Here is a 25,991-nt window from a genome sequence, read left to right as displayed (position 1 = left end):
ATCTGGTTTGGGACCCTGCTGTTCAGACACTGATGGAGAGTTGCTCATCACCCCCAGCTGCACTCATTTCAATCCATCCCAGGACTCTGGTCTGGGGGGCTTTAAACTTCATTTTTTGTGCCACAAACACTTGGATTTGGCTGGAAAACCATGCTGCCCAGGACAAACACATGTCAGAACACACTGGTTTTATTGTTTTTTTTTTGGGAAGCTTGTCAATATGAACACAGCAAGGCAGCATTGTACAGCATCAGGATAAACACAGAATCCACACAACCTGGAGGGAGCTGCTGTTGTGGGAAGCTCTAGTGCAGCTTTAGCTCCTTCTCTCACTCACACTCACCCTCATCATCCTCACCCACCCTCACACGCACGCGGTACCGCCGTGGCAGCAGCATTCCCACATCCTCCTGCTGCCCTGGAAAAATCCAGCTGTTCCCCTGAAAAATCCTAATCTCTGGAAGAGCTGGAGGGCACAACCAATCCTGCAGGTGTCCAGCTCTTCCCTGGCTCAGTTCCAAACCTGTGAGTTAACCTGGGTTTCTGTACCTTTGCTGAGATGGGTTCTCCATCGACTTCAGAGGGCTCAAAACTCTTGTTCATTGCCTGATTCTGCAGTACCAAGGTATCTGAGACCCTCCCAACACAACCTGCTGTCTCCCACAAGCAGGAGAACGAAGGAAAAGGCTCTCAGCTCATTCCAAGCTAAAACTCAACTTATCTCTCTGTGCCTCAGTGCAGGAAAATTCTCATAGCTTTAAAAAAAACACTGAAACCACTTTGGTTTAGTGCCTTAGCCAGCAGAGGTAGTGGAGTCACGTTGAAGGGTTGATTAATGTCTTTACAGAAAAGGAAAGGAAGCTCAAGATTATACTGGCTGGGGCTGTGCTGGATCCAGGCCCTGGTGGCCCTGAGGAGGAGGAGGAAGAGGCACTTCCTCGTGGGAAGAGTTGCAAGAGCAGAGGGAGATTGTCCTGGACGTGCAGTGCAGCTTTTTGGAGATGAAATTACTATAAAATCAAACCATGAGAGCTCAGCAGGGCTCAGGACGTTGCAGCCTGGCAAATCTGCCCTAAGGCTGCTCCTTGCATGTCTCCTGCCAAGGAGGGAAATGCCCACCAATCCAAATGCCCACCAACCCAAATCCTGTCAATCCAAATGCCTGGCAACCCAAACAGCGATGAAGATGCCATCACCTGGGCCACAGTGCTGAGGTTTTGGGGCAGGAAATGCATCCTGATCCCTGCTTAAATCAGGTGTCAGTGAGGGACATCCCTGAGATCCTGGCACAGCCCCAAAGCCAAGCCTGGCTCAGGGTGAGATGGTGCAGGGGCTTCACCCCAAGCCCAGCACTGCTCCAGCTGTGTCCCTGTCCTGTGAGATGCCTTCAGTTCCATCTGCTCCTGTGGTTTCATCCTGCCCATTTTGTGTCATCCTGCCCATGCTGAGTGATTTTTGTTCCCATGTCACTCCTGGAAGCCTTGGCTCCCTTCCAGCCTCAGCCAGCAGGGATGAGCAGGTCCTTTGACTCCTCCAACCTCGATCTCACAGCACAGGTGTGGCATTCAGGGATTTGGGAGCACAACAGCAATAAAGCACCTGCCACAGGCACAGCCCTGGGTTCCTTCCCAATCCTGAACAAGGGTTTGCCCAAACTCAGCTCCCTCCCAGACAAAAATCCTTCATGGCCCTGGCTGTGACCCTGTTCTCCAGCTGGGCACTGAGGGGCTCAGGGGTTTTGTGTGCAAGCTCCAGCCAGGACTCACCTGCAGCTGACACACCAAACCCCCCTGGGCTGCCCCATGTCCTTCCCACCTCTCCACATTCCAGTTTCCAGCCTCTGGGCAGCCATGGGGATTTGCTCCTTTGTCTATCCCAGTGTCTGGGGTACCTTAGATGAGCCAGGGCTGCAGCTCGTGGCTGCTGTGGCTCCGAGAGGTGCCGGGCTAGTTGGTGCCATCCCTGGGGGTGGCAGAGGTGCCAGGCTGGGTGGTGCCATCCCTGCTCTCAGCCTGTTCCTCCAGATTGCTCTGCTCCTCGGCAGCAGAGCCCTCTGCATCATCGGACTGGCCCACGCTGCAGCTCCGGCTCCGCAGCCCCTCCTCGTCACAGAAATTACCCTCTTCCGTGCTGGTCTCACTGCCCTGCTTGGTCAGGTGTGTCCGTGGCTCCCCGCTGTCCTCCAGCTCTGAATCAGAGTCCACGGAGCGGTCACCGGACTCTGTGGGACAGAGGAGCTCTGTGCCACCCCCCAGCCCAGCACGGTGGCATCAGCAGCAAGCCTGGGGTCCCTGGGGTGGCAGGGGATGGGTCTGTGTGCCCCCCGTGCCTCCCTGTGTGTCCCCAGTGTCTCTCACTGACCTGCAAGGGAGTCAGCACTGAAAGCCAAATTCCCTTTGTCCGAAGGCCGCTCCAGGTAGGGGCTGGTGGCAAGAGGAGCCACAGGCTGGGAGCCTGCAGGGGCCTGGGGGGAAAAAAAGATGGTGGTGAGGACATGGAGGAGATTTCTCACTCCCTGGGAGCTGACTCAGGGAAGGTTCATCTTGGAACATCCAGGGAAGGAGAAAAAGAAGAAGAAGACGACGAAGACAAAGATGAAGAAGACGAAGAAGATGACGAAGGAGAAGGAGGCGAAGGAGAAGGAGAGAAGAGAGAGAAGGAGGAGAAGAAGAAGAGAAGAGGGAAGGGAAGGGAAGGGAAGGGAAGAGAGAAGAGAAGAGAAGAGAAGAGAAGAGAAGAGAAGAGAAGAGAAGAGAAGAGAAGAGAAGAGAAGAGAAGAGAAGAGAAGAGAAGAGAAGAGAAGAGAAGAGAAGAGAAGAGAAGAGAAGAGAAGAGAAGAGGTGGTGAGGGCATGGAGGAGATTTCTCACTCCCTGTGAAGGTTCATGGAGCATCCCCTGAGCATTCCCCCTCCCTGGGGGTTCCTACCTGCTCAGCACCATGGGCCACCTCCTCTGTGGCACCTGAGCCACGCCTGCTGGGTGCCAAGTCCTTGTGCTCGAAGATGGTGGGGTAGAAGATGATGAGTGCCTCAATGATCCGAGCTTGGTGGGGATAATCCACCAGGGAGGACAGGGAAATGGTGGCATCCGTGGGCCTGGGGCGCATCAGCGTCGGCCCAAAGACGATGCCCAGGTTGCCTGAGGTCATCTTGTTGTCCTGTTCCACTTCCATGATCCTGGGTGGGAGGAACAGCTTGTGAGAGCAAGGAGGGAGAGGTGAGGATGGGCAGGGCTGGGGGAGATGCCAGGGAGCTGCAGCCATGGACCTTCCCCCTGGCTCCAGAGTCTGCCCACCCCAGGGGACAAAGGGAAGGTCCCAGCAGCCACCCAGGCTCTGGCCATGCCCCTCTCACCTCCTCAGGTGCTGCAGGAGGAACTGGAGCGTGGCCATGTTCTCACGGGGCAGCTCCTGGAGCAGCTCCCTGAGCTTCAGCACCAGGCTCAGCACCACCGGGTCGGTGTCGGCTCCTCTGTCCACCAGCTCGGGGCCGCCCTTCCCAGCACGGCCCTTGGCCTCAGTGCCCTGCAGGCTCTCCTTGGCCAGCCCCATCAGCTCGTTGTACAGCCTGAAGGGCATCAGGGGCTCCGGCAGCTGCAGGGGAGGGGAGAGAAAAAGAGGAGAGAAAAAGAGGAGAGAAGAGAAAAGGAGAAGGAGGACAAGAAGGAGAAGAAGGAGAAGGACAAGAGAAGGAGGAGGAGGAGAAGAAGAAGGAGAATGAGAAGAAGAAGAGAAGAAGGAAAATGGGGAGAAGAAGGAGAAGAGAAGAAGGAGTAGAACGAGGAGAGAGAAGAGGAAAGGAAAGGAAAGGAAAGGAAAGGAAAGGAAAGGAAAGGAAAGGAAAGGAAAGGAAAGGAAAGGAAAGGAAAGGAAAGGAAAGGAAAGGAAAGGAAAGGAAAGGAAAGGAAAGGAAAGGGGAAAAGGGAAAGAGAAAATGAGATGATCCTGGTCCTGGGAGCAGTTCCCACCTCCATAACATCTGGACATGTGCCAAGCTGCTGAGCTGGCGATACCTGGGCCATTTCTACAGTGAGGAAACATCCCTGGAAGTGCTCAAGGCTGGCTTGAAGAGACCTTGGAGCACTTTAACATCCATCTCAGAATTCCATGAGTCTGTGACCTGCAGTGCTGCAAGCCTCTGCCCAGAGGTGATATTTATTTATTTATCCATCTCCTGGAGCGTGTCAGTCGAGCCTTGAGAGCCCTGGCCAAGGAGCACTTGTGAAGCTCAAGCCAAATGCAGTGTTTGATCCACCCCTGCTGGGCTGAGGTGCAGGGATTCCCTTTTTTCCCTGGAAAACCCCTGGCTGGGATGGGGCCAGCTGGAAAAGGTTCCCCAGCTGGAAGGAAGAGGACAGGGATGGGTTGTTTTGGGTGGGGGAAGCAAAATGTGAAGGGCACAGGATGTGCAGGGCACAGCCTGCAGCAGAGGTGGAGCTGCAGCAGCAGGGGAAACTCAAACTCTGCTTTGAAGTTGGTGTGAAGCAGAAAAGCAGAAGGAGCTGGTGTTGACTGCTGGGTGTTCCACACGGCTGGGGATGTTTTCAGAGCAGCCTTAAGGGATGTTTTGGGGACAGGCTGCCTCCATCCACCCCTTTACAGAAGGACTTTAACCCATTTCTCTGCAGCAAGGGCTCAGGTTGGGGCTCAGCACTGATTCTCCCTCCTCTTTCCACTCTGCTTCCATGGAAGCCACTCAGAGTCCTTGAAAAGTGAGGTAACACAGAGCTGCCTTTCTGCCCTTGGGGAGAGGAGGTTACAGGAAAAGGCAGCACAAAGGGTTAACCCAGGGCTGCTTGCAAGAGAGAAGCAGCTTCCTGCCTTGTGGTGGCGGCTGCTGGAGGATGTGGGTGACAGACACTGTGTGCAACGACAGTTTGGGTACAGGCTGGGGGGTGCTGGGGCTGAGCACACGCTCTGGGGTGGCCTGAGGGGCAGAGACCCCACTGAGCCCACCCTGGGGTGATTCCAGGGGCAGAAACCCCTCTAAACCCACCCCAGGGTGATCCCAGGGGCAGAGACCCTGCTACACCCACACTGGGGTGATCCTAGGGGCAGAGACCCCACTGAGCCCACCCCAGGGTGGAGACCCCACTGAGCTCACTCCAAAGTGATCCAAGGGGCAGAGACCCTGCTAAACCCACCCTGGGGTAGCCCGAGGGGCAGAGACCCCACTGAGCCCACCCTGGGGAGATCCAAAAGGCAGAGACCTCACTAAGCCCACCCCAGAGTGACCCAAGGGTCAGAGACCCCACTGAGCCCACCCCAAGGTGACCCAAGGGGCAGAGACTCTGCTAAACCCACCCCAAGGTGACCAAGGGGCAGAGACTCTGCTAAACCCACCCTAGAGTGACCCAAGGGGCAGAGACCCTGCTGAGCCAATTCAAGGTGAGCTCAGAGACCCCACTAAGCCCATCCCAGGGTGAGCCAAAGGGCAGAAACCCCACTAAACCCGCCCCAAGGTGACCTCAGAGGCAGAGACCCCTCTAAGCCCACCCCAGGGTGGAGACCCCACTGAGCCCACCCCAGGGTCAGAGCCCACCCCATGGGGCCATGACTCAGCCCCTGCAGGGTGACCTTTGCTGGCCCCTTCCCTTTTTGGGTGGCCACTTCCCCAATTGGAGGGGGTGGAGGTTCCTTGCTCGGCGCTCGGGCACGTCGCTGCTCTGTGGCTGTGACCGCAGTGACGCCGCGTGGGACGAGCTGGGGGAGGATCACTGGGGCCCCATCTCTAAGGCCAGCCAGCTCCCCATCCCTCCCAACCCGCCCTGAGCCCCGTTTGTGCAGAATTCCTCCTGCCAGGTCGGTTCCTCTGGCCAGCTCCCCTCCCTCAGCACCTCACCTGTCTCAGGTAGAGCTTCAGGACGTTGCTGATGTCGTGAGGGGAGGCCTGGGACAGCTCCACCAGCTCCTTCCCGTTCTCAAAGGCCTGGCAAAGCTTCTCCACACGTGTCTTGACACCGTTAACTCGGTAGATGCCCTGTGAAAGAGAGAAAAATGAAGCTGAAGTGAGGGGAGAGGTTCCTCTGCATGTTTGCATGGGACAGTGAGCTGTGTGTGCTCCCACCCTCTCCTTTTGGAGTGGGAAATCCCTTTGGGAAGTCATTTTGGGATATCTCCTTCCAGTTCACCCATTCCTGCCTCATAGGAAAGCGGGAGAGGTGATTTTCCAAAGGCAGAGCTTGGGGGATCTGGGCCAAGCTCATCCCTGGCTCCCTGCCCTGTGGAAATCTGAAATTTTCAGGCTGTTGGTTTTCCAGAGGATCCTTCCAAGGGCCTGTGGCTCAGCCAGCTGAGGAGGAGGAGGAGGAGGAGGAGGAGGAGGAGGAGGAGGAGGAGGAGGAGGAGGAGGAGGAGGAGGAGAGGAGAGTGTCACTCACCTTTGTTTTCAGGGCCCTCTTCTCAATCTCTGAGATGCACTTCTTGACGATGAAGGGGATCCCATCCGAGCTGCCCTGAGACGCCTTCGTGAAGTCCTGCCCAAAGAGCTGCAGCTTCCCTTGGAGCTTCTTGTGCCCACACTGGATGGCCAAGGTCTCCAGGCACTTCTTGTGGCAGGCCAGGTAGCACTGGAAGAGAAAAGGGAACACGTGGAGGTTGGGGGCCAGCCACAGAGACACCAAGCACTGCTCAGAGCATGGAGAGAGAAACAGGAAAAATAAAAAAAAAACCCTGGGGATGCTGCAGCACTAAAGGAAAGCACCATTTTCCAGCTGGAACCCTCCCCAGAGGAGAAATGTCCTCCTGACCATGGTCAGAGCTGGGTTCCAAGCCCAGCTGTCCCAACCCACCTCCTCACACTCGGCTCCCTGGAAGTACACGTAGCTGTTGCACTCCCGACACTTGGAGGGGGCTCGGAGCTTCCTGAGCCGATGGGTCTGGGCAGCCTTGGACAAACCAACGTTCCTGAAGGGCCCCGTGGGAGCTGCCAGCTCTGGGGTGATCCCATTGATGCCTAGGGGAAAGGAAATGTAGGACAGGCACAGCTTGAGCAGGACTGTCACTGTCACTGCTCTGAGCAGGGCTCATCCCTCAGGGCTGGGGAACACTGTCACACACATCTTTTCATTAAAAATCATTTTCTTAGGATTTTTCCTCCTGAGAAGCTGAAAGGCCTCAGGAACAAAATGTAAATAATGATTATCTGCTGCTGTGGAATGCAACAGGAGCATCTGTGATTGGTCTCATGTGGATGTTTGGAATTAATGGCCAATCAGCAGAGCTGGCTTAGACAAAGAGTCTGAGGCAGCTGCCTTTGTTATCATTCTTGACTTTTCTATTCTTAGCTTAGCTAGCCTTCTGAGATGAAATTTTCCTTCTATTCTTTTAGTGTAGTTTTAATGTAATATATATCATAAAATAATAAATCAAGCCTTCTGAAATATAAAGTCAAATTCTCGTCTCTTCCCTCAACCCCTGTGACCACCGTCACAGGACACCATCAGGGAATCCCCAGAAATTGCTGGTTTTGCCTGCAGAACTGCTGAATTTGAGAAAAGCAGCCCGTGGGGAGCTCTGCTGTGGTGGGCAGCACTGCCACCTCCCAGAAAAGGCGTCCCAGGTGTCACCTACTCTGCTCAAAGGGGGTGCTGGTCCCGTCCTTCTCCTCCAGCTCCTCGGTGGAGGACGCGGTGCCGTTGGAGGAGAGCCTCTGGAGCTTGTGGCTGAATTCACCTGCCCAAGGAGAACCCACAGAGCAGTGAACCCCCTGCAAAGCTGCTTCTCTCCTGAGAGCTCACCCCAACCCATCAAATCCCACCCTCTCCCACTGGAGACTGGGGTCAGCAGTGTTCTCACAGGGCAGGTAAAACAGGGGATGCTCCTGCCTAACTGGGAAGCTCTGGGTTTGGACTGGTTGTGCTGGGAGGGGCTCCTGGGCTGTTCCCATATCTACCTGCATTGGAATCCAGGCTGCTGTCAGCCTCAGCCACAGAGGTTGGCCAGGATTTATGCACCTGGTGTCCCCTCCCACCTGCAGAGAGAACACACAGTCCCTTGGGATTGCTGTGAGGGAACGGCTGGAGAACAGCCTGGATGCTGGGGGAAACTGGGGGAAGCTGCTGGTGGGGTTTGGCGCTTCCAGGGACACCCAGCAAGGAAAGGGAAGATGGGAAGATGATGGGAAGATGGGCAGGGGTTTCTTAGGGAGCAAAATGCCACAGATCTGATTTAGTGTCCTTCAGGAGGAGGCTCCCAGCCCGTCCTCCTGCTGCCAGCAAAGCCTCTCATCAAACCCTGGGGTTTCCACTCTGCTCCTGCCTGGGGGGACATGGGAGAGCTCTGGGGCTCAGCACTCACCTCTTCTCTCAGCTGCTCCAGCCCCACTTGGTGACTCCTTGGCTGCTGCTGCTCCCTCTGAGCCAGCCCCAGCCCCCTCTGCACTCGTGGAGAACTCACTGGCACTGAAGCTGCCCTTCTGTGGCTGAGTAAAGGGAGACCTGGAGGGGAAAAGGGAACGTGGATGGGAGGGAAGGACACTTGGAGACTTTATCCATGGCTGCCATCCACCAGTCTATAGAACCACAGTCTCTTAAATAGTCAACAGGCTGAATTGAAGGATAAGAGAGCAATTTGAACTGGTCAGCCCAGCTGAGTTAAAGAGAGACCTGGAGGGGAAAAGGGAATGTGGATGGGAGGGAAGGACACTTGGAGACTGTATCCATGGCTGCCATCCACCAGGCTAGGGAATCACAGTCTCTTAAATACTCATCAGCCTGTCTCATCTAGGCAGAATTGAAGAATAAGAGAGCAATTCCCAACTGGTCAGCCCAGCTGAGTAAAGAGCTGGAGGGGAAAAGGGAACGTGGATGGGAGGAAAGGACACTTGGAGACTTCATCTGTGGCTGCCATCCACAGTCTAGGGAATCACAGTCTCTTAAATACTCAACTAGGCTGAATTTAAGGATAAGAGGGCAATTCCCAACATGTCAGGCCAGCTGAGTAAAGGGAGACCTGGAGGGGAAAAGGGAACGTGGATGGAAGGAAAGGACACTTGGAGACTTCATCCGTGGCTGCCATCCACCAGTTTAGGGAATCACAGTCTCTTAAATACTCAACAGGCTGAATTGAAGGATAAGAGCAATTCCCAGCTGAGTTAAAGAGAGACCTGGAGGGGAAAAGGGAATGTGGATGGGAAGGAAGGAAGGACTCTTGGAGACTTTATCCATGGCTGCCATCCACAGTGTCTTAAATCACAGCCTCATCTGGACTGAAGGATAAGAGAGCAATTCGAACTGGTGCAGCCCTGGCAGGAGCCGCCTTCAGGAATGCTGAAAGCATCCTGCCTCCTGCAGGACAGCGTGGGCGGCAGGAGATAACGAGGGGAACAGCAGGGCAGAACTGAATGAGGCAGGAATGAGCCCTGTCCTCCCTCACCAGGCGTTGTGGGACACGTAGGGCTCGAAGTCGTACTGCACGTCGGGCTCGTCGCCGCGCTGCAGCTGCCGCACGTGGGACGCGTACTGCTGGCCCGGGTCGTAGAGCTTGCTGCTCTCACACAGCGTCTGGAAATTCACCGGCAGCGCCGCTGTCTGCATGTGCATCAGCTGGTAGAAGGAGATGGTGGCCTAAAAGTGACGTGGAGAGGGATAGATGTGGGCTTGGTGGGCTGGCAGGTGGGAAATTGGGAGCACAAAATGGCGCTGCTCTGAGTATGAGGGAGAGGGGAGTTCTGTATCCATCCAAATGCCCTCTGGAAAAGGGGCAGCTCTGAGCTCTCCAGAGCACCTCCCACCTCTCACAGACATGTTTTCTGAAAAATCCTTTCCTTAGGATTTTTCCTCATGAGAAGCTGAGAAGCCTCAGGAACAAAATGTAAACAATGATTATCTGCTGCTGTGGAATGCAACAGGTGCATCTGTGATTGGTCTCATGTGGTTGTTTCTAATTAGTGGCTAATCACAGCCAGCTGGCTCAGACTCTCTGTCTGAGCCACAAACCTTTGTTATCATTTTTTTCTATTCTTAGCTAGCTTTCTGATGAAATCCTTTCTTCTATTTTTTTAGTACAGTTTTAATATAATATATATCATAAAATAATAAATCAAGCCTTCTGAAACAAAGAGTCAGATCTTCATCTCTTCCCTCATCCTCGGGCCCCTGTGAACACGGTCACCTCCCACCCTGGGGACACCCCACTCACCGATTTGATGACCTGGTCAGTCTGTTTGATCACTTCATGGATCTGGCGCAGCGAGTTCACCTTGGTGTCCTCCAGCTCCTGCTTCTGCGTGTTTGCATCGGCCACGCAGGTGCGGTACGTGGCCATGGCCTCATCTGCCTGGGAGTTGGGAGAGCAAGGCATGGGAACAGCTCAGAGGTGAGGAGAATAAGAACAGCCCCTTGGATCCTGTCCATCCAGCCATTCCTACATTTCACCCCATGTGGCCCAGGGTACAGCAGGAGCAAGGAGCCCCCTCCAGAGCTGTCACCTGTCACAGACATCTTTTATGAAAAATCCTTTCCTTAGGATTTTTTCTCCTGAGAAGCTGAGAGGCCTCAGGAACAAAATGTAAACAATGATTATCTGCCGCTGTGTAATGCAACAGGTGGATCTTTGATTGGCCCATGTGAGTTGTTTCTAATTAATGGCCAATCACAGTCAGCTGGCTTGGACTCTCTGTCTGAGCCACAAGCCTTTATCATTCTTTCTTATTCTATTCTTAGCCAGCCTTCTGATGAAACTTTTTCTTCTATTCTTTTAGTATAGTTTTAACATAATATATATCATAAAAGAATAAACCAAGCCCTCTGAAACGCGGATTCACATCCTTGTCTCTTCCCTCATCCAAGAACCCCTGTGAACACGGTCACAGCCACCCTGCTCCTACCTTGTTCTTGGCTTCCTCCTCCAGCCGCCTCTTCTTGTCCAGAGTTTTGGTGGTGGTGCTGCTGGTCGCGTTTTGCTGCTCCTCCTCTGCTTTCACCGCCATGTACTTGGCCTTGTCGTGCTCCTCGCTGCGCTGCATGTACGTCTGCTTGGCCTTGCGCAGGTTCCCCTCTGCCTCTTGCTGCCAGGGAGAGCCAGCGTGAGGATGGAGCCCAGCGAGGGGGTCACCAGCCCCCACCAGCCTCCCCCAGCACAATGAGAGGGTCACCAGCTCCTACCAGCCTCCCCCAGCACAATGAGGGGGTCACCAGCTCCTACCAGGCTCCCCCAGCACAGCAAGGGGGTCACCAGCCCCTACCAGGCTCCACCAGCACAGCAGAGGCCACCCAACACTGCTGGAGAAGGGCAAGGTGCCCAGTGCCCTCAGAGGAGGTTGTTCCCTGTCAGGACCCAGGACATCCCTCTGAGCAACCAAGACCCTGCTAGGGGGCTCAGAGACCCTGGCACAGAGCCCAAAACACCTGTGGGTTTGATTATTACCAACCTTATATGAAGATCTGCAAGCCACAACAGTTTAGGTAGAATATTAGTGAAGTTATCACGGGGTGGAAAAGGAGATTTTAGGGTTTTTGGTATGGGGGTTCAGGGGGGCAAGATGGAGGGAACTGGGTGTGTCCAGTGTTTCTCCTTCTTCTTCTTCTTGGCCTCCATCTTTTGCTGTGATGGTGGCACTTTTAGATTGGTTTAGAGTAGAAGCTCACTGTCTAACACAGGTGATAGATATTGTAAAGTAATTGTAAATATTGTATAAGTAGTTTTTAGTATAAAGACATAACACTGCCCTGGGGGCAGGCAGAGTTCCTGGACTGTCTTGCTGGGCTGACCTCGGCAGGGCAGGAGAAAATTTTTTATAGATAAGAAACAATAAACAACCTTGAGACCAAGAAATTAAGAGCCCTGACTCCTTCAGGCTGAGAAAAGAGAATTTGAAACTTTTCTTGGGGTCACTGTGACCAGCTGGAGACCCCAACAGCTCCTCAGAGCCATGAGTTGCTCCAGGCTGGAACTGGGAACACAAACCCAGTCACTCACCAGTTTCCTCTGAGCCCGGTGCCACTGCTCCTTGATCTCCTTCCTGCGTTTCTCATGTTCCAGGCGTCTCACCATCAGTGGCTGCGCGGGGAGAGAGGGAGGAACAGCCCCATGATGGCCTGAGCTGAGCACTCCTGCTCTGCCCTCACCAAGATTTTGGGTGGAGAAGCGTCACTGTCACTCCCAGAACAGCTCACAGGCACTGCTTTGTGCCAGGGGTGAAAATCTACAGTTCTGGATGCAGGATCCCTCTGGATTGAGTTTAAGAAGCAACACCAGGACCTCCAGCCCCAGGAAGGACCTCCTGTCCCCTCACCTGAAGGAAGGTTTGCTGCTGCAGGGTGGTGGCTGCCTGCACCATGGAGGCCCCGTGCTCCATGTCCTGCTCCAGGGCCAGCAGATAGATGGACAGGAAAGGCATGCTGGTCTGGGGAGAAGGAAAACACATCTACCTGAGCCCCAGAGCCCAGAGTGAGCCCAAGGAGATGCATCCCTGAGGGAGGAACAGCCAGAGGCAAGGTAAGGCTGGTGACTGCTGGCAAAAGCCTCATCCTGAATTTCTCCAGCTCCAAAGCGCTGCCCCCATGTCCTCCTGAGCTGGGGCACATGGAATGGGCTCTCCAGGGCTGCTGGCTCCCAATCCTGCCTGGCACTGGGGGCTTCAGGGATTTGGGGACTCACCTCTTGGCTGATGGTTTGCTTGCAGCTGTTTGCCATCTTCTGGAGCCCTCTGGCAAAATCTATCTCTGGAAGGAAAAGGTTAAAAGTGAAGAGACACACGAGACACTGGGATTTCCCTGGTGGAACCCGATCTCCTTTTGAAAAATCAGATCAGGAATTTGAGAAGTGAGGTTCCCACTGCCCTGGCAGCATCACCCTCCTCCAGGAGGGACCTCAACCTCAACCTCAGCCTGTCCCATGGCTCAGACCTGCTCCAGAAGGGACCCACCTGCTGTCCCACCACTCACCCAGTACGCTCCTTTTCTCCATGTATCCCATCAGGTCCTTCATGTACTTGGAGATGGTTTTGGCGTACTGGAGGGCAGCATCCACGCCCCCCTCGCAGCGCTGCAGCATCACATCCACCTCCTCAGCAGCAGGACGGGCTGTGGAGGGACAAACAGACAAACACCCCATGAGCTCCCATTGCAAACACCCCCAGCCCTGTGCCACCAGCTCTGCTGCCTTTCCCCCAGCTGAGCAGTGAACCAGGACAGCAGCGATGATGAGGAAGGTGCTGCTTCCTGCCCAGACCCCGAACCCTGCACCCAGCCCCATGCTGCTTACCTGTGGCACAGCTGTCCGTGCCTGAGGGCACTCCATCTCCTCTGGGCCCAGGAATCCCCCCATAGAGGCTCTCCATGGTCTTTGGGAATTGGGAGACAAGAGGGATTGGTCAGGCAAGAGGATGGGGAGCAGCTGGAGGGGCTGGCCAGGTGGGTGGGAGCCTGAGCTGCTGGAGCCTTTTTGCCACTGCTGGAAGTCAGCTGTGCCCAGGCTGTAATGGCACTGTCACCCTGCTCTGGGCTCACAGCAGAGCTGAGGGGAGCAGCCAGAGCCCTCTGTGAGCCCCACATGGCATCCAGGACTCCGGGCATCCCTCACCTGGTTCTGGTCGCTGGGTGGAATGGAGAGGATGGTGCTGCTGTCCACCTCCCCCATGAGGAACTCAGACACCCTGTGGGGAGAGGAACATGGCTGGACTCAGCACAGTGACATGGGCTGGCTGCCCAAACTGCTTTACAAACTGCCAAACATCCCTTGGCTGCTCCAGGGAATGGCTGCCCAAACTCCTTTACACAAACTCCCAAATATCCCCTGGAGCTGCCCAAACTCCCTTTCCCAAACTCCCAAATATCCCCTGGAGCTGCCCAAACTCCCTTTCCCAAACTCCAAAACATCCCTTGACTGCTCCAGGGGATGGTTACCCCAAACTCCCTTTCCCAAACTCCCAAATTCCCAACATCCCTTGGCTGCTCCAGGGAATGGCTGCCCAAACTCCCAAACATTCCCTGGAGCTGCCCAAACTCCCTTTCCCAAACTCCTTTACAAACTCCCAAACATCCCTTGGCTGCTCCAGAGAATGGCTGCCCAAACTCCTTTTCCCAAACTCCTTTACACGCTCCCAAACATCCCCTGGAGCTGCCCAAACTCCCTTTCCCAAACTCCCAAACACCCCCTGGCTGCTCCAGAGCTGCTCCCTGCCCAAACTCCCTTTCCCAAACTCCCAAAATCCCAAACACCCCCTGGCTGCTCCCTGCCCAACTCCCTTACGTGCTGCTGAAGGACACGGCGATGGTCTCCACAGCCTTCTCGAACTCCCTCTTGTCTGCCTCATTGTTGGATTCATAGTGGAAACCTGGAGGTGAGGAAATGTGACAGCCCTGTTGCCACAAGCACCCGTCCCTGTCTCAGCAGAAAGACAAACTGCCAGCTCATGCTGGTATCAGGGAGGGTTTTGGGGCTGTGGTGAATCAGGGGAGCAGAGGAAAGGATCATCCCCATGGACAATGGATTTTTCCTTTTTCCAGCACAGCAGTTTCCCCCTCCTTCTTCCAGGACTGAAATCCCTGACAGCATCCCTTGGCTCGTGTTCCTGTTTATTCCCGTTACTCAGGGCTGCTGGAAAAGTGCTGCTGGACCTGTTCCACTGCCTGCCCTGCCTCATGGCTCCTCCAGACCCCTCTCCAAGCAGGATGAGCTCCTCCAGGAGGGCTCTTGCCCGCGGCTAAATGAGGAACCACCACCAGCAGCAGCAGGAACTGGGGCTGAGAGCACTTGGCAGGCTCCCATACCACGGGACAGCAGCAACCAGGGCTGCTGGGTAGACCTGGCTCAGCTCCTTGGGGTGGGGAGGGTCTGCTCCAAGGCCATTCCCTCCCATCTCTATGTGGAACCAGCCCTGGTGCCATCCTGTCCCCTGTGGTTGCTGTTGGGTGACTCAGAAGGTTGTGCCTCAGTTTCCCCAGGTGGGGATCTGTAGCCATGAAAATTTCTGAAAAATCCTTTCCTTAGGTCCCCTGTGGCTGCTGTTGGGTGACTCAGAAGGTTGTGCTGTGCCTGTGGTGGGTGACAGCAGCAGGAGGAGGTGCCCAGCTGCGATCTGACCTCCCAGACCCCACTCCACAAACACGAGAGGCTGCCAGGAGCAGGATCTGATCATTTCAGTGTTTTTCCTGCGGCTGTGCTGCTTGGAAAGCCCCAGGCAGGATCTGGCATTTCTGACACTACATCATCCTTAAAGCTGAACCACACCAAGAGGCAGACGGTGCTTTTTCCCTCTCCACCAGCCCACAGGGCACCTCCACACCCCATAACCCCTTCATGGGCTCCCCAATTCCCTCTGTGGGGCAGGAGGGGGGTGGGACAGAGCTCCCAGCACCGCTGTCTCACCCTTGACTTTGGAGATGAGGGTCCCAGCGGCCGTCAGGGTCTCCAGGGTGTTGAGCAGTGGATATTTATTGATGACCTGGCGCAGGATACGGAGGGTTTCACCCAGGCACTCGTGGGCCAGCGGCCTCTGGGGCTCCTTGGGGTCTGCAAGAGAGAGGGGCTGAGGTGCTGCATCCTTGTGCCACGTCCCTGCCCTGTGTCCCTGCCCCCTGGTGTCACATCTTTTAATGAAAAATCCTTTCCTTAAGATTTTTCCTCCTGAGAAGCCTCAGGAACAAAATGCAAACAATGATTATCTGCTGCTGTAGAATGCAACAGGTGCATCTGTGATTGGTCTCATGTGGTTGTTTCTAATTAATGGCCAATCACAGTCAGCTGGCTTGGACTCTCTGTCCGAGCCACAAACCTTGGTTATCATTCTTTCTTTTTCTATCCTTAGCCAGCCTTCTGATGAAACCTTTTCTTCTATTCTTTTAGTATAGTTTTAATGTAATATATATCATAAAATAATAAATCAAGCCTTCTGAAACGTGGAGTCAGATCCTCATCTCTTCCCTCATCCTCAGACCCGTGTGAACATGGTCACACCCTGGCACTGCTCTGCATCCCTGTGTCCCTTCCCTGTTTACCTCCCAGCCACATCCAAGGCAGGGATCTGCCATCTCCCAGATTATTCAGCAAATTCCCCTTGGCCTCAGGGCTGTCCCAGGACTGGCACAGCCACATCCTGCTTGTCCTGCACCTCCCCACATCCTGGCCCTGTGTCTCCTGCCCAGCCTGGTACTGGCCAGGGGGCAGTCTGACCTTTGAAGCATTTTTCCCCTCCATAGTAACTTTTCCCCTCGAAAGCAGTTTGGGAATTTCCTCCATTTCCTTCCCTCCCTCCTGCCGGATGGACGCTCCCAGGGACAGGATCGGCCTGGTCCAGCCAGGCTTGCTGCATCCCACAGGTTCCCCCCATTCTGTGGGGGTCTGGCCAGGACCCCCCAGTGCAGGTCTAGGGCTGGTTGGGAAGTTTTGGGAGGGAGGATCAGCACCCACTGCCCATCCAGGCAAAGACCCCTCCCCAGCTCAGCGTTGGAAAGGGATTTCTGCAAAACCAGCACTGACAATGCGGTGTCAAACACCCGCAGACTGCAGGATTGATACATCCCTGTGTCCCCTCGGGCAAGGAGAGCCTGCAGCCCACCCAGCCCCTCCTGCTGGCCGCCCTGCTGGGCTGGGGGCCGTGCCCAGCGCCCCGTGGGGCCCTGGCAGGCGGCTGGCACCGCTGCGCTGTAAACAGGAAAACGGGCGGGTGAAAATAGCTCGGGCAGGAAGCGGCGTTATCCCGGCTCCGAGCTGCTCGCCCACCACTCACCCAGCACCTCTGCACGCTCCCCTGGGCTTCCCAGTGCCTTCTGGCACAGCAGAGACCCCCTACCCACGGGTGGGTCCGTGCCAGGGTGTGCCAAGGGTGGGCACTCACCCCAAAGGATGGGCACTCACCAAGGGATGGGCACTCACTCACCCCAAGGATGGGCACTCACCCCAAGGAATGGGCACTCCCCAAGGAATGGGCACTCACCCCAAGGATGGGCACTCACCCCAAGGGTGGGCACTCATTCACTGAGGATGGGCACCCACTGAGGGCACTCACCATCTCGCAGCACCACGTCCCGCAGCTTCTCCAGGGCCTCGGCGAAGCGCGCCACGTCTGCCAGCAGCTGCGAGATGTCCTCAGGGTCGATGAAGGGACCGTCCCCGCCCTCCATGGGGCTGTAGCACAGCGGGGTCTTGTGGCCCTTGGGCAGGGGGAAGCCGGCGGCGCTGGCATGGCGGCTCAGGCTGGTGGGGCGCTTCAGGGTGCCCACGGTGCCAGGGCTGCTGCTGAGCTTGGCACTGCCCGCGGGCAGCTCCGCCACGCTGCAGCCTGGGGCGTCCAGGCAATCCTTGCGGGAGAGCTCCTGGGGAGCAGGGGGAGTGTGAGGATGAGCAGAGTGGGAGCACAGAGAGGGAAGCAACCCATGCCTCCATCCTGGAGAACAAGCTGTTTCCTTGGGGGTACTGGTGCTGTGCCTCAGTTTCCCCAGGTAGGGATCTGTAGCCATGATATTTTCTGAAAAATCCTTTCCTTAGGATTTTTCCTCCTGAGAAGCTGAGAGGCCTCAGGAACAAAATGTAAACAATGATTATCTGCTGCTGTGGAATGCAACAGGTGCATCTGTGATTGGCCTCATGTGGTTGTTTCTAATTAATGGCCAATCACAGTCTTATGTCTCAGACTGTCCGAGCCACAAACCTTTGTTATTCATTCCATTTTTTTTCTATTCTTAGACCAGCATTCTGATGCAATCCTTTCTTCTATTCTTTTAGTCTAGTTTTAATATAATATATATAATAAAATAATAAATCAAGCCTTCTGAAACACGGAGTCACATCCTCATCTCCTCCCTCATCCCAAGACCCCTGTGAACACGGTCACAGGGATCCCCTTGGGGACTGTCATGGGACAGTGGGCAGGGTCTGGGCACTGCCCCCATCAGTCCCTGCCAGCTCCTCTGGGGCCGTGTTTGTCATGAGATGCACACAAGTGACAGTGACACTGCTCGTCCACCCCAGCACCCACCGTGATGGGGCTGCCCATCCCAGGGGGTTGGGGACCCCAAAAAAGCAAAATGGCAGCAGGATCCGGCCCACATATCTCTTCCTCTTTTTCAGCTGGGTAAGGAGGCAGAGACAGAGACATCTCCCAAACTATTGTTTGCGCTTTGCAGGTGTTTTATAGATGGAGGAAGCCCCAAATTGCTAGGGGTAAAATTGCATTTCTAGGGGTAAAATGGCAGCAGGATCCGGCCCACATAGCTCTTCCTCTTTTTCAGCTGTTCCCATGCTGGGTAAGGAGGCAGAGACAGAGACACCTCCCAAAGTATTGTTTGGGCTTTGCAGGTGTATTACAGATGGAGGAAGCCCCAAATTTCTAGGGGTAAAATTGCATTTCTAGGGGTAAAATTGCACTGAGGAAGGTCTGGTACCCCTCCCTCAGCGTTCAGAGCTGTCATGGTTTGAGAGCCCCACATCCAGCGAGGATCCTTGGGCACGGGGAGGGGACCCTGAGCCCCTCAGCAGCTCCCACCGGTGCCCCCCAGCACCCGGTTAGACACGAACGTGCCGAGCCTGAGCATCCCCGGCCGGGCGCTGCCGGAAGCGGTTTTGCACCGGGGAGCACACACGGAGCACCGAGAACACGAAGGCGAACGGGGGAGCCCATCCCCACCACGGGGCTGCAATGAGGCACAGAGACCCCCGCCCCAAAACTCCTTTGGGGGCCACCCCAGCTCTGTCCCGGGTTAGAGCGGCCCCGGTGCCTCCCGTCCCTCCCTCCGGTGCCCCGGGGTGCCCCGGCCGTACCGTCAGCCTCACGGTGGGCGTGCGGGGCAGCGAGTCCAGGGATCGCTGGGGGTGGTGGGCTCTGCCCGCCGCTGCCGAGGGGCTGTAGCTTTTCCTGCCCGCAGCCCGACCGAGCATCCCGCTGGCTGCCACCCATAGGCCCCGGGGATGGGGACGGGGACGGGGATGGGTGTCCTGTGCTAAGGAGCCGCCCAGGGGCTCCGGGTCGCGGTCCGCATGGTGCCAGCCCAGTGTGGCCGCACGCACCGGGAGCGGGGCGCAGGCGCGGGGAGCACCGGGGAGCCCCGGCGGGCAGCGTTTCCTCCTGGCCCCGCCGGTACCGGGGGGGTTCTTGTACAAAGCGATAAATAAATATCTGGCAGAGCCAAGCAACGGGGCTGGCCGAGCCTGCGGTGGCCCCGCTCCCATGCCGGTCACCAGGCAGGTCTGTGAGTCTGTCTGTCCTTCCCAAAGGCTCGGAGGGAGCCCCCCCATTTCCTCCCTGTCCCTTCCTGCCCTCCCGCCTCCCTCGGCGGCTGCTCCGTCCCCTTCCTCAGGGGCAAAATTCTCCCCCACCAGGGTTTTTCTCATTTCCTCCTCTTCATAAACCTCCTGGAAGCATCCAGGGCCCCTCTGCCAAGCTCTGGCTTACCCTGGGTGTCCCAAAGCCCCCATTGTGCCAGGGGTGACACTCACCGGCAGGGTCTGTGGGACGGGGCTTCCAGCCCGGCTCTTCTTGGAGATGGAGGGGGTTTTTATCAGCTCTCGCTTTTTCCTGGAGAACATCGTTCCCGGGGGGCCGAGGCGCTGCCCGGAGCCCCTCGCTCGGCCCGTTCGTGCCGGTTCCTCACGGTCACATTCGCGGGGAGCAGGGGCAGGAGGGCGCGTGTGACGCCGCCTCGTTTCCTCATCGGCTTCGCAGCCCGACCTGAAACAGGAAAAAGCCGAATGCGCACCCAGGAGCGAGGCCGGGGCCGGGGGCACCCCGGCTGCCCTGCGGGGTCACGGGGGGCAGCGGGACCCCCGCACTCGTGGGGGTTTGAGGGGGTTTGGGTGCTGCAGTTCGGGGGTTACAGAGTTGGAGGGGGGGTGAGCCCAATTCTGTGGAACCAGTGAGGAACTCCCACCCTCACCGTGTTTGGGGATGTCCATCCATCCAGGGATGACAAACTCCATTCCTCTTAAAGTCCCAGGTGCGGGGTTGAGTGAGATGGGGGGCTCTGGGCTCTCACTTGTGGGATGCTCCCGGCTCTGCCCTTCCGTGGGGCCAGTGTGGGTGCCGGGACCGGCCCTATGGGGTCACGGCCCTGCTCCTGTCCTCCTGTCCTCTGTGCACCCACATCCCACCCGTGACTTTCCCACTCGGGACGGCTGCCAGCCCCTGCGGGCAGTCGGGGGTTTTGCTGTCCCCTTCCCCGCTCTCCTTCATCCCGGGACCCCCGGACCGGGCCGGACCATACCGGGCCGTCCCGAGTGGGGACACGGGCACGGCGGAGGGCGGGACCAGGGGAGCGGGACGCGGTTGGGAATGGGTGGAGGTGCGGGGACGATGGAAAGGGCACGCGTGGCCTGAGTGTGTGCGTGACCGTGGGTGCGCGCAGGAAGGTGCGTGTCAATGTGTGAGAGAGCGAGTGAATGTGTGAGTGGGTGTGCGTGGGTCGGGGGGTGCGTGTGGGTGTGTGTGGGTGTGTTTGGGGTGTGTGTGTTGTGTGTGCGCGCACAACGCGTGCTCGTGGGCCAGGGTGCCCACTCCCATGTACAGGGGTGCACACGCGTGTGTCCGTCTGTCTCTGTGTGTGTGTCCGTCTGTCTCTGTGTGTGTGTCCGTCTGTCTCTGTGTGTTTGTACCCTGTGCCCGGGATGGCTCCAGTTCCAGCCTCGGGTTCCCCCGGCTCCCGGTGCCTCCCGGCGCTCCCCGAGTGGCGATATCGGGGTTCGTGACCCTCCCTCGATCCGTTTTGGATCCTGCCCTTATTTGGACATTTCTCCGTCCAATCAACGCCGGGGGGGCCGGGCCCGACCCCGCCCCCGCCCCGCCCGAGCCCGCTCCGGTACCGGCCCCGTTGCCCGCTCCCCTCTCCGGTACCGGCTCCCTTCCCCGCCATGAGCAGCTCCCAGTTCAACAAGGGCCCGTCCTACGGGCTCTCCGCCGAAGTCAGGAACCGGGTGAGCCGCGGCGGGGGCCCGGGACCACCGGGCGCGGGTGAAACGGGGGCCGGGCGATCCCGGGGCCACCGGCGCTCCTGGGGCCCGGGAGAGCCGATGAGCATCCCGGTGCTGCTGGGGCGTCCCGGTTGCATCCCGGGCTCTGGAGAGGCGGGGGTTTATCCGGTATGCCCCAGAACTGCAAAGCCGGCCAGGAGTGGAGAAGTTGGGGGATTTCGGGAAGATGGAAATCCGGGGCTGCCCGGGAGGATGCGGAACTGAAGGACCCAGAGGTCTCTGAGGGCTGGGGACACCGAAGCTGGGCGCAGTCTCGGGGTGCCCTGAACCTGCCTGGAGGGTCCCAGGACGTGTCTTGGGGACCGCGGTCCCAGGACGTGTCTTGGGGACCGCGGTTGGGTCTCTCCCGTGCGGTGGCTCCGCTGCCCAGGGCAAACCGCGGGGATCCCTTCCCGTGACACCCGGTGCTGGGGGCATCTCCTCGGTCCTCCGCGGCTCCGGACCAGCTCCACAAAGCTCCTCCACTTTCTGTTTCACTTCTCCGCAACTCCGCACCACTGTACGGGATGCTCCGACCCGGCAGCATCCCCGAGGTTTTTTCCGGGGATGCGGTTTTGGTCCCGGTGACTTCCTCGGGAGGGGAAGGAGGGATGGGAGCCTCCGGGTGCGCTGTTTGCACTCCTAGGCGGGCAGAAATCGAGCCGTGGTCACCCCGGGGCTGGTGGCCGGTGGTTTGAGTGTGTTCTGCTCCAGAGCAGGCAGGAGAAGGGGCAAGTGGTGGCGGGATGTGGTGGCGGGATGTGGTGGCTCCTTACGGGAATTTGGGATTTGCATTTCGTAACGGGAGCGCGGATGGGATGAGCCCCGGCCTGCCCGGGGCTGGGCTGCCCCAGCTGAGAGGGTGACACGCACCGGGGCCTTGGTGCTTCGTGTTGATTCAGCAAGACGTGAGCCAGTCCGACTGCCCCGGTGTGTGTGATGGAGGTGACATCACCCACTGGGAACCAGTCGGACCAGTGACACGCTCCCAGTCTGTGGGTCCACTGTGGACTCCCCATGCCCTGGGAAATCCTCAGGCTGGCTGTGGGGAGGGAAGAGGAACTGGATTCAGCTGCTCACACTCCAGACAGTCCGCTGGTGGGACTGTAGAGTCCCCCAGGCAGGACACACACGGTGTCATGAGGGTGATCTGCATGGGTCAAGCTTCCATTTGGAACTGGAGTGTCCCAGCTGTGCCCATCCCAGTGTCCCCCTGTGTCCAGGATCCCCAGGAACTCATGGCACATAACAGGACCAGGATGGGTGGGAGGTTGGTGGATGCTCTGGGGCCACCCCCAGGTGCCAGCTGAGCACCAGAGGGGCTGTGCTGGAGCAGGACAGCACTCTGGGTTTCCAGGCCCTTCCCTCCCTAGGCCAGGAGAACTTTCCCTTCTCTTGTGGGTCAGAGGCTGAGACGACAGAGATGCTGCTGGCCCTGGCAGCTGGTCTGCATTTGGGAGGAGACGTCCACATTCCTGGCATAGCCGCGGTGAGGGAGGAATCTGTGCTGGAGGCTGGGCCTCGCCGGAAGGGAAAGGGAGAGCATCTCGTGGCCAGCACCCCTGGGGCTCAGAGCTGAGCTCCCACCAGACCCCTGGGGCTCACAGCTGAGTTCCCACCAGACCCTGGGGCTCACAGCTGAGCTCCCACAGGTTCCAGCAAACAGCAGAGACAAATTTGGGGGGCTCACTCCCTCCTAACCCCATGGGCAGCCCCTTCTCATGTTTTTGGAATGGTTCACAAGCTGCTGTGTCTGCTGGCAGCATCACCCTCATGCTCCTGTCCCTGCTGCCATACCAGGGAGGGGGAGACTGTCCCCATGAGGGGTTTGGGGTGCACATGGGGCTCAGCCTGAGCTGTCCCCTCACTGTCCCCCAGCTTGCCCAGAAGTATGATCCACAGAAGGAGGCCGAGCTGCGGACGTGGATCGAGAGCGTGACAGGAAAACAGATTGGACCTGACTTCCAGAAGGGGCTGAAGGATGGGGTGATCCTCTGCGAGTGAGTCCTGGGGGGCCCTGGGCATGGCTCCCAACCCCTGCTGCTCCAGCTGGGAGGGGATGGGGGTACCAAGGAGCCTCACCAGCCCTTGTGGTGGGAAGGGTGGGCTGGATGTGTGCCAGAGTCACCCCCAAGGCTTCTGTGTCTGAAGAAAGCCCTGAGGACAAACAGGGATCTGGAGGGGGAAATTTGCCCCACATGAAGGAGGCTTGGGCTGGACCTTCCCGAAATGTTCCTATGCCCTGCAGCTCCTTGAGGTTTTTCCTGCCACAGCCTCATGTTCCCCTACCTCCCTCCAGGCTCATGAACAAGCTGCAGCCCAACTCGGTGAGGAAGATCAACCACTCGGCTCAGAACTGGCACCAGGTAGGTGCAGCTCTGCTGCCACCTCTCTGCTGTTCCTCTGCCGTCACCCTCCAGGGCTCACCCCTCTGCCTCTCCCCAGCTCGAGAACCTCTCCAACTTCATCAAGGCCATGGCCAGCTATGGCATGAACCCCGTGGACCTCTTTGAAGCCAATGACCTTTTTGAGAGCGGGAACCTGACGCAGGTGCAGGTGTCGCTGCTGGCGCTGGCGGGAATGGTGAGCACAGAGGGAGGATGAGCAGTTTGGGACCCTGAGTTTGGGGTGGTGCCTGTGGGATCCCACAGCTCCCCCTGCCCAGGGGGTGAGTGAGGGGGTTTGGGACCCTTTCTCACAGCCACTCCTGGCAGGCCAAGACAAAGGGGCTGCAGAGCGGGGTGGACATCGGCGTGAAGTACTCGGAGAAGCAGCAGAGGAATTTCGACGAGGCCAAGATGAAGGCTGGGCAGTGTGTGATTGGGCTGCAGGTGAGCTGCCATGGCTGGGATCTGGGCAAAGGGTGGCCAGAATTCTGAATTCTGTCAGATTCTCAGCACTGTCACAGCTCCAGCATCGCTGGAGGGACCTAAGGCATGAGTTGCCTCAGGTGTCCTTGGGATCTGGGACCATCTTGGCTCTGTGTCCAGCATGAGATGGGTTAGGGAGCACTGGCTGTGTTCCCCAGGCTGGGGATGGGGACAAGGGGAGAAGGGGCACATGTGGAGCACCATGGATAGGGGAGCATGAGATGGGTTAGGGAGCACTGGTTGTGTTCCCCACACTGGGGTTGGGGACAAGGGGAGAAGGAGCACATGTGGGGCACAATGAATGGGGATGGGTTAGGGAGCTCTGGTTATGCTCCCCAGGCTTGGGAGGGGGGATAGGGATAGGGGGAGAAGGGGCACGTGTGGGGCAGCACGCGTTCCTCACCAGCTCCCTTTGTCAGATGGGCACAAACAAGTGTGCCAGCCAGTCTGGCATGACTGCCTATGGCACCCGGAGGCACCTCTACGACCCCAAAAATCAGATCCTGCCACCCATGGACCACTCCACCATCAGCCTCCAGATGGGCACCAACAAGTGTGCCAGCCAGGTGAGCCCCCACACCGGGCTGGGGAGGGATGGGAGGGCACAGCTGAGCCCTGCTCCATCCTGTCCTTCCTTCCAGGTGGGCATGACAGCTCCGGGCACCAGGAGACACATCTACGATTCCAAGCTGGGCACAGAGAAGTGTGACAACTCCTCCATGTCACTGCAGATGGGCTCCAACCAGGGCGCCAACCAGAGCGGGCAGGTCTTTGGGCTCGGCCGCCAGATCTACGACCCCAAGTACTGCCCCCAGGGCAGCCAGGGCGAGGTGGCCAACGCGGCCGGGGAGCAGAGCGGGGACCCGCCCGGGTACCGCTACTACCAGGAGGAGGAGGAGGAGAGATACTGAGCGGGATGGCTCCGCCCCAGCCGCACCATCTCATCAACAGCCACATTCCAGCCTCCACTTTCGTCATTCCCTCTTTTCAAACTCTTTTTCTTTTTTTAAACTTTGGAAATGGATCTATTTTTCTGAGCGAGGAAATAAAGACCCTGTTTGTAGAGAGGTGGCCAGCCGGTTCTCCCAGGAGCTACAAGCAGGATGGTGGCAGATGTTCCAGCAGCTGGGGGAGGACGGTGTCACCTCTCACACACCCCTGGGATGCCCCTGGATCCCTCAGCAAGGAGCAGGAGTGGCCTCCCATGCTGTCCCTGGTGCTGCTGCTGCTCATCCCTGTGCTGCAGGACCCTCCTCAGCCCTGTGGAGGAGAGGGACTGGGGGCATGGGGGAAGCACATCTGGGAGAGACCTCGGGATTGTGAGTGCTTGTGGGTGGATGTGTGTGTGCACAGGTTTGTGCTCCGGTGTGCTCTCTAAATGCTGGAAATGCCCTTTTTGCAGAACTCACAGAGACCAAGTTATCCGGGCCACGGTGATGGCTGCAGGGCTGGGCAGGGAGCTGGCACAGCTGGCACACCCAGCACTGCAGCAACCTGATATCCCAGGCTGGAGCCAAGGCTGACTCCAACGCCTGCATCCCGCACCGGGGCGGTGCCCTGCCCATCGACATCTCCCCTCCCGTGTGCTTTTAAAGTGGATGCTCTCAGACTGAAACCATTTATATGAAAAAAAAAAAAAGAAAAAAGACAAACCTTTCAACACAAACGGGAGCTGGTCTGTGCTGCAGGCGCCTCCTCCAGCCTCAGGCGGGTCTCTCTGTGCCTGGGGGGCTGCAGACCTGGCTGAAATCCCCGATGCTGCGTGTGCTGGGTGGGGGGAGAGGGAGCCGGGAAAGGGCTGTGAGGTTAATAGATGTGCAGCTAATTAATGAGTGATTAACAATGCTAACGGGATGGGACTGGATGTGCCTATCTGGGAAGGTATCCACCTTTTTTGGGTGAAATGCTGCGTTTTGAAGAGCTGTGCTGCCCCGTGGGGCTCCCAAGGGTGGGGTGGGGTGGGATGGGATGGGTGGGATCCATGGGAGGGAATGGGGTGGGATGGGGTAGAATGGGATGGGATCCATGGGATGGGATGGGTGGGATGGGGTAGGATGGGATGGGATCAGTGGGATAGGATCGATGAGATGAGATAGGACAGGATTCAGGCGATGGGATGGGATGAGATCAGTGGGATGGGATAGGATGGGATGGGATGGGATCAGTGGGATGGGATAGGACAGGATTAATGGGGATGGGATGGGATGGGATCCATGGCATGGCATGGCATGGGGCGGGA

At 57.5% G+C, this 25,991-nt stretch overlaps 2 protein-coding genes across 5 annotated transcripts; one reads left to right on the top strand and one right to left on the bottom strand.

The window, feature by feature from the left end:
• Positions 1-173: 173 nt before the first annotated feature.
• On the bottom strand, positions 174-25,990 carry ARHGAP45 (Rho GTPase activating protein 45). Of its 4 annotated transcripts, XM_074528606.1 has the most exons (24): positions 25,406-25,990; positions 19,377-19,608; positions 16,951-17,257; positions 15,312-15,455; positions 14,193-14,277; positions 13,524-13,596; positions 13,206-13,284; positions 12,887-13,024; positions 12,600-12,664; positions 12,235-12,345; positions 11,919-11,999; positions 10,828-11,007; positions 10,140-10,277; positions 9,375-9,565; positions 8,298-8,437; positions 7,894-7,971; positions 7,572-7,673; positions 6,791-6,954; positions 6,380-6,568; positions 5,842-5,979; positions 3,355-3,593; positions 2,928-3,177; positions 2,362-2,464; positions 174-2,239 (listed from the first exon to the last, which is right to left on the bottom strand). In XM_074528606.1, the coding sequence occupies exons 2-24, from the start codon at positions 19,464-19,466 to the stop codon at positions 1,947-1,949; spliced, it is 3,378 nt and encodes a 1,125-aa protein (XP_074384707.1). In that variant the 5' UTR covers positions 19,467-19,608; positions 25,406-25,990; the 3' UTR covers positions 174-1,946. The 4 variants fall into 4 exon arrangements, with proteins under 4 accessions (XP_074384707.1, XP_074384704.1, XP_074384705.1 ...); XM_074528603.1 differs by lacking the exons at positions 19,377-19,608; positions 25,406-25,990 and adding an exon at positions 18,702-19,133; XM_074528604.1 differs by lacking the exons at positions 19,377-19,608; positions 25,406-25,990 and adding an exon at positions 18,702-19,132 and having other exon boundaries at positions 174-2,221.
• On the top strand, positions 20,690-25,599 carry CNN2 (calponin 2). The gene is made up of 7 exons (XM_074528607.1): positions 20,690-20,846; positions 22,761-22,882; positions 23,182-23,248; positions 23,328-23,465; positions 23,597-23,713; positions 24,172-24,318; positions 24,394-25,599. The coding sequence occupies exons 1-7, from the start codon at positions 20,784-20,786 to the stop codon at positions 24,661-24,663; spliced, it is 924 nt and encodes a 307-aa protein (XP_074384708.1). The 5' UTR covers positions 20,690-20,783; the 3' UTR covers positions 24,664-25,599.
• Position 25,991: the final 1 nt, after the last annotated feature.

The sequence above is a fragment of the Zonotrichia albicollis genome, chromosome 29, assembly GCF_047830755.1.
Source record: "Zonotrichia albicollis isolate bZonAlb1 chromosome 29, bZonAlb1.hap1, whole genome shotgun sequence".
Lineage (NCBI taxonomy): Eukaryota > Metazoa > Chordata > Aves > Passeriformes > Passerellidae > Zonotrichia > Zonotrichia albicollis.
Note: the sequence above shows the minus strand (reverse complement) of the source record. Positions and strands in the feature narration are given on the sequence as shown.